This window comes from Antechinus flavipes, chromosome 1 (assembly GCF_016432865.1).
Source record: "Antechinus flavipes isolate AdamAnt ecotype Samford, QLD, Australia chromosome 1, AdamAnt_v2, whole genome shotgun sequence".
Taxonomy (NCBI): domain Eukaryota; kingdom Metazoa; phylum Chordata; class Mammalia; order Dasyuromorphia; family Dasyuridae; genus Antechinus; species Antechinus flavipes.
This window is the reverse complement of record NC_067398.1, coordinates 494,827,029-494,837,812: the sequence shown is the minus strand read 5'-3', so window position 1 is coordinate 494,837,812 and position 10,784 is coordinate 494,827,029. Positions and strand designations below refer to the sequence as shown.

General features: G+C 38.0%; 1 protein-coding gene across 2 annotated transcripts in view; it reads right to left on the bottom strand.

Moving 5' to 3' along the window:
* Positions 1–6,730: 6,730 nt before the first annotated feature.
* Positions 6,731–10,784, bottom strand: part of ANKRD29 (ankyrin repeat domain 29) — a 60,791-nt gene continuing 56,737 nt past the window's right edge. For both annotated transcript variants that reach the window (XM_051970338.1, XM_051970339.1), the window contains exon 10: positions 6,731–9,875. In XM_051970338.1, coding sequence (XP_051826298.1) covers positions 9,792–9,875 — 84 coding nt within the window. In that variant the 3' untranslated portion in view covers positions 6,731–9,791. The remainder of the gene's footprint in view (positions 9,876–10,784) is intronic.

Genomic DNA, 10,784 nt, shown 5'->3' with positions numbered 1-10,784 from the left:
GAACTAAGACCCCGCTTTGTCACTGTGATAGATATTACTGCTCTTTGATTCTGAACTTGCTCCTCTCAGGCTGGGATCTGCGGCACTTTAACATGGAACGCCATTCTTGGTCACATGTCCCCTTCTGTAGTCCATCCTGGACCACAGTCCTGCGACCTTGATCTGAGTAGTGAGCAACAAAACTGTCAGTTGGCAGCCATTCGTGCAGGGAGCCCCATCGTGGATCTGGGGATCCCCTATACATATTTTGGTCTTTCTGTGCAGAAGTGTTCCATTCATAATGTTGCCTAGCCAGATCTCTTTCCCAATGTCCACAGACCTCCCTGTGGTCTCCCTTTTCTGACTTGGCCTGGGAAATGACTTGTGAATTTTTCTTGGATTTCCTCATCAGGATTTGGTCTGGAGCATTTTCTAGATCTATTTGGAAGAGCTAGTTTAAAAAGAAATTTTTTTTTTTTGGAGGGGCTGGGGTATCTTTGCTCTGCCTTTTCATGCTTTCTAATTCTAGAGAAAAAATTCTAGAGAAATATGTGTGTACACACACACACACACACACACACACACACACATATACATATAAGATAATTACAGGTTAGAGGGACGATAGCTTTGGAAATGAAGGCACCAAAAGTGTGAAACACCTGGGAAGGCTTCTTGAAGATTGTATTTGAACTGAATTTTTAAGGAGTTTAGAGATCCCTGGAAGCAGAGATGAGGAGGGAAAGCTTTTCAGGGATGAAGAGATAGTGAGCAATCACAGTGGTTCTCTATTGCCATCAGATTAAAAACAAAGTTTTGGTAGACACCTGGGAAGTTGTAATATGAAACATTTTTGTTGTTATTTTTTCTAGGTCATCAAATAGTTTTTTGGGAGTCTGATTGGTATAGCGCTAAATAAATAGATTAGTTTAGGTAGTATTGTCAATATGAAACATTTTTGAGAACCATTGTTCTGTAATAGTCTTCTTAAAAATTCACATTTCCAACAAGCTGAACTGTCAGAGATTTCATTCAAACTGACTTTGGCCATTCGTGACTTTAGTACCACTAGTTAAAAATGAGTCAGAAACGAAGCTCTTTGTTTAGACTTAGAGGAACATATCATTCACCCTATTAAGAATATTCAAGTCAATGACTAATGCAGTCATGAGTTGTGGTATTTTCAATACCACATGTGATGTTCTTTCTGTAGTAATAACTTGTTTTTTACATGGGCATTTAATCAGTGGGCCAGGTTGCCAAGCAAAGTTGTGGAATTCTCTTTTCTAGAAAACTTTAATGACAGAGAAAATTCTCATACATTTGACATAGTTTTAGTGTGATTTGAAATCAGGAAAAAAGGAAAGAAGCATTTATTAACACCTACTTTATGCCAGTCATTGTACTAAGCACTTCACAAATATTCTGTCCTCATAACAAGTTTCTGAGGTAGGTGCTGTTATTATTCCCATTTTATAGTTGAATTTCTATGACCCAGGGCCACACAATTAATAAGTACTTAAGGCTGGATTTTAATTTAGATCTTCCTGACACCAGAATTAGCACTCTATGCCATTATAATCCCTAATTCTATTTATGTCAAGGGATAGAATAAATCAGATCTTGCTCTTAAAACAGAGCAAGCCTTCGGTGGCATCCAGTAATTTCATTGTGGGGGAGGAAGGCATACAATCTTACTTGGGTCTATAGTTCTTTCTACACATAGGCATCCAAGTGTAACTATTTAAATGGAAAAGTAGTTCTAGTAGCTCCATTGTTGATGAGAATCCCAGCCAAACCTCTTCAGTTTCTTCTAATGACCCTAAATTAGGACAACTGATTGCAGCCACTGGAACAAAGTTTTTCAGAGTTCAAGGAGTTTAACAATGAGGAGGAATTCCTTGGATTCTCTTAAACTTTTCAATTCTTTTACTTAGCCTTTTCAAAGGAATAGTTGTAGGGTGATCTAGCACCCACATGAAGGAAGGAAAAAGGAAGGAAACTCACGTGCAAGAACAATGTATTCAGAAGAAATTTATTAAAGGCAGGGGAGAAGGGTCGAAGGAAAAAAAAAAAAAAGAAGGAAGGACAGGAGATGCTATAGCTCCCCAAGTCTCTGTATCACCCAAGCAGAGATTGGGGGTTTTATTGGCAGAGATACTAGATTGATTCATTATTTCATTTTCCAGTTTATTTGACAGAGAAGGAAACTGAGGCAAACAGGATTAAAAGTGACTTACCCAGAATTACACAAATTTGTAAGTATCTGAGGCCAGATTTGAACCCCAAAGTATTCTTGACTCCAGAGCTGGCATTCTGTGCACTCTGGTACCGTGTAGATTGGGGTGATATAATAGTGCAATAGCTCCTGACACAGCTTCTTGGGGTTCCATATTTTGTATAGGAAAAGTCTCAGTTCTTATTGATGTTAAAGGTAATTGTGTCTTCAGGGATGCCATGATGGTGACTGGGGCAGGGGAGGTGGCAAGGTGTTATCTGCTCCTTGAACTTCCATATTTATGCTTTGAGGTTTGAGGGCAATGAGAATTTGAGATTTGAATGTTTCCTGATTTAGATTAGGTACCAAAGGGAATGCGGAGGATTTTATCCACAATTCCAAGTACTAAGCATGAGTCACTTATCTAAGAAGTTGTAATTGTTGAAAAAGGGATAGATCATCTTGGCTAGTTTTAGGAACAAAAGCAAAACCAAAAAGCAGATACTAGCAAACAGATGTGGACATGAATTTTCCCAGAAAGTTGTCTTTTTAATTAACCAGCTGGCACCAGGAGAATCACTGTGGATTATTCTCTCGAAGTAAGGAGATTTTTGGGAAGGTTTAAGGTTTTTTCCTCAAGATCACACACACACATTACTACCTTGGAATGCATTGGGAAAGAGGAGATCTTAAGCATTCTTATTGTTGTCTTGTGCTCCAACAAGTCCTTTGGTTTCAGGGAGGAAATGCCATGACAAACAAGTGAGTTGGATTTAAGTGAGGGAGGCTGGACAAGGTCACCTGGGTCCCTCACTTCCCCCTCCTGAGTTACCTGGTCCCGTGGCCAGATATAGATCAGGATGACTGTATTAAGAAGAAAAAAGACCTCAGCATACTAAGATGCAGGCTACCTCTGCATGCATATGCTGTTGAGAAAGCAATGTTTACAAAATAAAGTCCGAGCTTGCATTTGCCCCCGCCCCCCCAAAAGAAATCCTCCCAAAGCAAACATATCCTTATATACATTCTTGACAAGGGAATTGAGACTAAGCGTCATTGTAGCGTTTCAAATGTTGTTAGCTCTTCTACAGATCCTAACCTAAAACAAACTGCTTCCAGAAAAGTTATTCCTCCTGTTTTTCTTTCCTTAAGAGACAGCTGGGTGACTGGCAGATGGATGGAGCCCTGGACCTAGTCAGGAAGACTGGATTCAATTATGGTCACAGACATTTACTAGTTATGTAATCCTGAGTAGGTCAACCAGTTTGTCTTACTCCACCAGAGAAAGAAATGACAAAGTACCCCAGTGTCCTTGTCAAGAAAATCCCATGGATAGTAAGATTCACAAGGTCACTAACAGTCAGATAAGGCTGAAAAAGAGGCAGCTAAGTGGAGTAATTTATCGTATCAGACAGGGGACGGAGCAGGGGTCAGGAATATCTGAGTTTAAATCACATTCTCAGTTTCCTTATCTATAAAAAGGGGGTAATAATTTTCTCTCTTCATAGGTTATTGTGAAGATCAAAGAGATAACTTAGGAAAAGGGTTTTGTAAATCTAAAGCACTATGTAACTGCTACCAATTAATGATTAGCAATAATAGCTGAAACCTTTATCTCATTAAAAAATTATTTGTTATTAGATCCAAAGCACATTTTTTGACTCCTTTCTCTCTGTCTCTCTCTTCTTTCTTTCTCTTTCTTCTCTCTTTCTCTTTTTTCTTCCTCTCTCCTCTGTTTCTCTTTGTCTTTGTCTCTCTCTCTCCTTCCCTCTCCCTTCCTTCCTGCTTTCTCTTCTACTCTCTCCTTACTCTTTTTTTCTCTTTTTCTCTCCTTTCTCCTCTCTTCCCTCCTTCTGTCTTCATCTCTCCTTCCCTCCCATCCTCCTTCTCTATCTCTTTCCTTTCTCCTCTTTTCCCTCTCTTTCTCTTTTCTTTTCTCTTCCTTTCTTCCATTCCTCCTTCTCCCTCATCCCTCTCTTTCTTCCTGTCTTCCCTTTCTCCTTTTTCTTTTTCTCTTTCCTCTCTCTCCTCACTTTCTCTCTCCCTCCCTCCCTTTCTCTTTTTCTCCTCTCTCTTTTCTGTCTCTGTCTCTCTTTTCCTTCTCTTCCTCCCTGCTTCTCTCTTTTACCTGTTTCCTTACTCCTCTCTTTTTTCTTTTCTATTTTTCTCTCTTTCTCCTCTCTTCTCTCTTTCTGCTCTCTTTGTCTTCATCTCTCCTTCCCTCCCATCCTCCTTCTCTCTTTCCTTTCTCCTCTCTTCCCTCCTTCTGTCTTCATCTCTCCTTTCCTTCCACCCTCTTTCTTTTTTCTCTCTTTTCTCTTCTCTCTTTTTTCTTTCTCTCTCCTTTATTTCTCTCCTCTCTCTCTCCCATTCTTTCTATTTCCCTTCTTTCTTTCCCCCATCTTTCTTTCTCCCTCATCCCTGTTTTTCTTTCAGCCTTCCCCCCTCTTTCTTCCCCTTCTCTTTCCTCTAACTCCTTTTTCTTTTTCTCCTTTCCTTTCTCTTACTCTTTCTCCTCTCCCTCTCTCCTTCCTTTCCTCCCTCCATACACTTTTCTCCTTCCCTCCTTTCCTCCCTTCATCTCTCCTGTTTTCTCTCTCTCTCTTCTCTCCTCTTCTCCATCAATTAATTAATTAGATTCTCTTTTACATCTGCTTTTACACACTTGTAAGATGAATGTCTTGGATTTGGTAACCTCAAAGGTTTCTTTTAGCTCTCAATCTATGATTCTATGATCTTATGAATGGAATAATTTGTGGCAAGATTAGTTAGCACTGATGTTTTATCTGTCAAGTTAAGCCAAAATAATAGTTTTCTTCAATATTCTTTATGAAGATATAACCACTTACAAGGCAGAAGCCTTCTATTCTCATATGCATGTGTGAAAGACATCTTAGGGAAAAAAAGTTATGTTCTAATTGTCTGTTTTTAATATGAGTTCCGTGTTATTTGAATATGATACTACTATTCCTAAAACACAACCCTGAGCACAACCTCCAACCCCTACTCAAAAGTCTTCCATGGCTTCCTTTTACTTCTAGGAGATAATACAAAATCCTCAGCATGAGATAGAAAGCTCTCCACTACCTACCTACCTTTCCAAACTTCTTTTTATACCCTTTCATTCACTCTCCATTTCAAGCAATTAGAAGTCTACCAGTAGTTCCCGCTACACTTTACTTCAGCTTCCATGCCTGGGTCTTTGTACAATTAGTGCCCTCATTTTGAAATGTATTGCCTCCTCACCTTTACCTCACAGGATCCCTGATTTCCTTCAAAGCACAACTCACATGAAGCCTTTCCGGATCTCCCAGGTGTCGATTTTTTTTTCTTGCTGCTGTTGCTTTGATTTTTATTGTATTTACTTATAAGAGAATGAAAATTCCTCAAGGACAGGACTTATTTTATTTTTGTCTTTGCATCTTCTGCACCTAAGGGATTTTTTCCCCCAACCAGACTTGTGATTTCAGTGTTGCAAGGAATTTTATCAATGTAGTTTGGCTCTATTGGGCAACTTTTAGCCTTAGAGAATGGTCTACGGACCAGAACAGCTATGTGAAGTACATAGGTATTTCAACTCATTTTACAGATGAGGAAGCTGAGGCAATAAGGATTAAGTGACTTGCTCAGGGTCAGGCCAGATTTAAAGTCAGGAAAATGAGTCTTTATGATTCCAACCCTGTAATCACCCACCACCCACCTACCTGCCCCACTTCTCAGCACATAGTAGGTACTTAATAATTAGATGATCAATTGAACTGAATTGCCCTGAAGCCTACAATCACGCCCTCATTAGCAACATAGTCTAACTAAGCAAGAGATAACTAAATGTTTCCTATACAAATAAATGTAATCTTAGCTGGGGATTGACTAGTTTCAGACTAGACTTAGAAGAGAGCTTTTCTCCAAAAGATTTTAAGTTCAATTTGCTGATTTAATGATTTAAAACGTATTCTTAGTGACTTGCGAATATAGGGTCATTCCTTCTAGACTACTGATCAAATTAAAATTTAACACAATTCATCAGATCTGGAAGCATTTTCTGCATAATTAAAAATGCACAAATAGGTAAATTTTGGTGAGACCAGGACTCTTTTTTGTTGGTAACATGGGTTGTGATCATTTGTATGTAGGTCCATCGGATAGCCTAGAATGTGGACTCATCATGGGGACTCGTGGGTGTCCTGGAATCATTTGATGAAGGGGAGTCACAGTGACTGTGCTCTCTAGATTTGTGGGGAACCATCTAGTTTATAACACTGCTGTCTGACAAACAGGAAATTCTGGCAAAGCCCTGGTTTATTTCACAATGGAGGGCCACTGAAAAGGCCAAACATGGTTAAAAGGCAGTCAGCAATTTCTGTTTCTCATTTTGGCTTTTTTTTTTTTTTTCCTGTGTGTTGGGGGGAAGTGGAGGGCCAGTATTTAGTATCTCACTGCAAGGAGAAGCTGAAGCTTAGAGGTGGGAAAGAAACTATGCTTAAATTCAAAACTGCTAAGGAGCAATAGAAAGTGTAACTACAGTAGAAAGAATTAATTAACAGGCATATATTAGAGTATAATGAAGATGATAATGTTGAGGAAATTGTCACTAATAACCAGCATTTATGTAAGTCTTTAGAGATTACAAAGCACTTTACACATGGTATCTCACTAGATCCTCACAACAACCCTGTGAGGTAGGTATTATTATGCCCAATTTATGGAAGAGAAAACTGAATTGAACCCATGTACCCAAAGTCACATAATTGATGTAGTTTTCAAACTCAGTTTTTTTTTTTTTCCTGACTTCAAGCTCAGGATTTTATTCACTTTGCCACTTAGATCTATTCTTCAGGTTTTATTAATGTTCTAAAACAATTTATATATTTAATACCAGGTTTAGATTATCTACACAAATTATATGCTGCTGAAACAAAAACAACTTCTAATTTTTTTTTTTAAAGCAAATACAAACTGTGTAGTATATTCAATTTTAACATGGAAAATGGATAACAAGATATGCTGTTGCTCAATTGTGTCCAATTCTTCATGAGCTCATTTGGGCCTTTCTTGGCAAAGATATTGAAGTAGTTTGTCATTTCCTTCTCCAGCTCATTTTACAGATGAAAAAACTGAGGAAAATAGGATTGAGTGACTTTCACAAGACACACAGCTAATAAGTGCCTGAGACCATATTTGAACTCAGATCTTCCCAATTCCATGCCCAGCACTCTATCCACTGTGCCACTTACCCTTTCAAACTTCCTCAATAGCTAAAAGAGTCCCAGTTAAATTGTTTTAAGTTTCTATGTTCTCTTTTAAGCCTTTAAATTTGTTCTAGATTTTTATCCACTTGTTCAATTATACATGTCAACGATGGCAAATCTGAATATATATAGTTAGGTTTGTGATTCTTTTCTCCTTTATCATTTGGCCCTTCTTGGATCAGGATTCATATTTCTCATGATGTTATTTTGGTCCCTATTGCATATCAGAATCATAGGATTTCAAGCTGGAAGAAACCTAGAGATCATTTAGTACAACTCTGACATTTTATAGCTGAGGAAACTTAAGCCCAGAGAGATGATATAATTTGCTCTGAGTTTCACAGCTTGACGGTCAGTGACAGAGAAAGGACTAGAAACCTGGATTTCATTACTTCCAGGGCAATACACTGAGACATCATGTTGTTTCTCACTTAGAGAGTTTTGCTGCAAAATTGGTTCTGCTGCAAAAGTGGTTGTTCTCATAAGGACAACCTGCTGTTTGTAGTAATTGATACAAATTTTAAGGGTCATTTTATACCTTTAAAAATTGAAATGCATCAACTAATTGCTAGGCAGCTATGTGGCACAGTGGGTAGAGTACTAGGGTCTAGAGTCAGGAAACTCATGTTCCTGAGTTCAAATCTGGCTTCAGATACTTATTAGCTATCTGGGCTACCTGGGCTTGTTTCAGTTGCCCTCTTTGTAAAATGAACTGGAGAAGGAAATGGCAAACTACTCCAGTATGTCTGCCAAGAAGACTCCATATGGGATCACAAAGAGTCAGACATGACTGAAAAATGTTTGAACACACATTTAAATACTTAGAGGTTATACAGCAAATGGATAAATCACCATTTCCTTCAAACAGATCCATGACCTGGGAACCAAAGCATAACATTAACAAGAAAGCTGAAGACATCTTTAAACTACAGAAATATCTTTAATATTTCCTACATTCAAATGATGGAAAGCTTACTTTTGTTATGTATGTGAAAATAGGCACTGATTATGAGGCAATTAGACACCATTGATAATTAAGTACATTTAATATAATTAAGTGCATTTAACATAAGTTTTCCCAAAAGAACAACTTTAAAATAAACAATACAGAACCCAATTCCTTTCTTGGAATCAATTAGTATATCCCATGCACAGGTAGAGGTTTATTAAATGAATCACATTTAGGCATAACTTACACAAGTGTGATAGTAACAACACAGCTTACTTTTAAATTACATTTTATTCTAGGTCCTCAAAATCTATTGCATAAAGCAAAATGATATTAGTTTTACATTCCTCAATAGAAGTTCTAGATTCCTCAGTAAATAAAATCTCCTTCTGTCCTGGGAAAGATTTTCCAAAGGGTAGAACTGAAATTAAAGTTCAGGGGAACAAGCTTGAATTTTGGATATTTTTGCAATTTCCCTGAATCAAAGTTAAAGTGACTTTTCAAAGGATAATAGATTTAGAACTGGGAGGGGCTTTACGGAAACTTAAAGAGTTATTCCATCCCAACTCTCTCATTTTACAAATGATTTTTACCTATTCAATATCATGTGTCAGAATTGGAATTTGAATCCGGTTTTTTTTATTCCAAATCTACTCTTCTTTCCACTATTCTACACTGCCTCCTTCTGAAATGTTCAATTTGCCTCTCTCCCATATCTTAATCAAAGATGGCATATTAATGTGAGGAACAAAGAGAGGACTAACTCATAAAACACCAGCCAAACACCTTATCCTTGAGAAGCATTTGCATTCTTGACAAATAATATCGGTGCTCTTTGACAAGAGGACATTTGTGTTTGCCATTCACCTGGTTCCTAATCATTATGGCTGTGATCCTGAAGTGGAAGAAAATATATTTGCAATGAAGTAAAAGATATTCTCTAGATGATGATATGCACATGTTTCTATTAACAGAGTGATACAAAAGGGAAAGTGCAATTAATCAGTTAGATGTCAGACTTTAAGCCCCCTAAGGAGGGCAGAACCTCTTTTGGCCTTGATGAGGGCTGGAAGCCCTGTCCACCTTAGAATTTGTTAACTAAATGACAAGGGGATTTCTTTCCACCCCATGAAGGTGCAAAACCACAGTGGAGTCTGGTTAACAGGCCAGTGTTAAACCCTGTTGTAAGTGAGAGTGAAGGCATCTGGGATTTGCCCCATACCTCCGACCCAGGGCAACCTGAAAGCCCCAAGATTGTCCAGAGAGCCGCCCTGGAGACATTGTGAGCCAATTAAACAAAATGCTTTCAAGAATCAAAGTCCAAAACTATTTGCAGAACAAATTTACTTTCTTACTAATGTGGACAGGGCTTAGCCACCGTGAAGTACCCGCTGAATTAGCTCTTCCTGTGTGTTTCCTTACTTCGGAGGAGACGTAAAATGCGCTCATTTTTGGTTAGTTCTGCTGGTAGCTCATTTGCCTGAAAGAAGAAATACAGTGGTAAGAAAACTCCAACTCAGTTGCCAGTGTTGTGCATTTTGATATACCTGCCCCCACAATCTCCCTTCCACTGATCTGAACTTCCCATTTTATTTACTTAATGTGTCTCCTTAACTCCAGTCCTGTCCAAATTGTAAATCACTGTACTCATCTCGTACTATGATCTGTGGTCTACAGTCAATAACACAGATTGATTTTATAGTGTTATTGGGAGGCAGTGGGGTTAGTGGGAAATTTCTCAGATTGACACCTGAAAGATTTGTGGCTGTATCAAATTACTGGTTAAATCACAGGCAAATTACTAAACAACTTTCAATAACAGTTTTCTCTTTATTATCCTCAGGATGGTATGGGGATCATATGAGCTTAGAATAAGCATGCTCCGTCTAATACTGTCAAAAGATAATAACAGCAAAGAAACCCAAAAACGTTAAACAGAGTGATGTTCTGGGGTAGATCAATGTTATAAATGGGTAATTTGTGAAAGGAAATGACAGCGGAAGAATGTGATTCTACCGCAGGGGTTGATTCTAATGTATGGATAAAATTCTTGCAAAGTTCATTGGTTGGGGCAAACTCACAAGGGTATGTTACTTCCAGAAATGCTTTGAAAAATGTAAAACATTACAATTTACAAAGCATCATTTTACATGGCATTTAAATTATACTTTTCTATGAGTCAAATCATTGAATCAATAAATATTTATCACCTACTTTGTGCCAGACAATATGCTAATCACTGGAAAACCAAAGAAAGGTAAAAGACAGTTCCTGCTCTCAAAGAGCTCAGTCTTCTGGGAAATAGAATATACAAACAACTCTGTACAAACAGGATATATGTGTATTTATATATGTGCATACACAAAATAGCATATATGTACAACACATA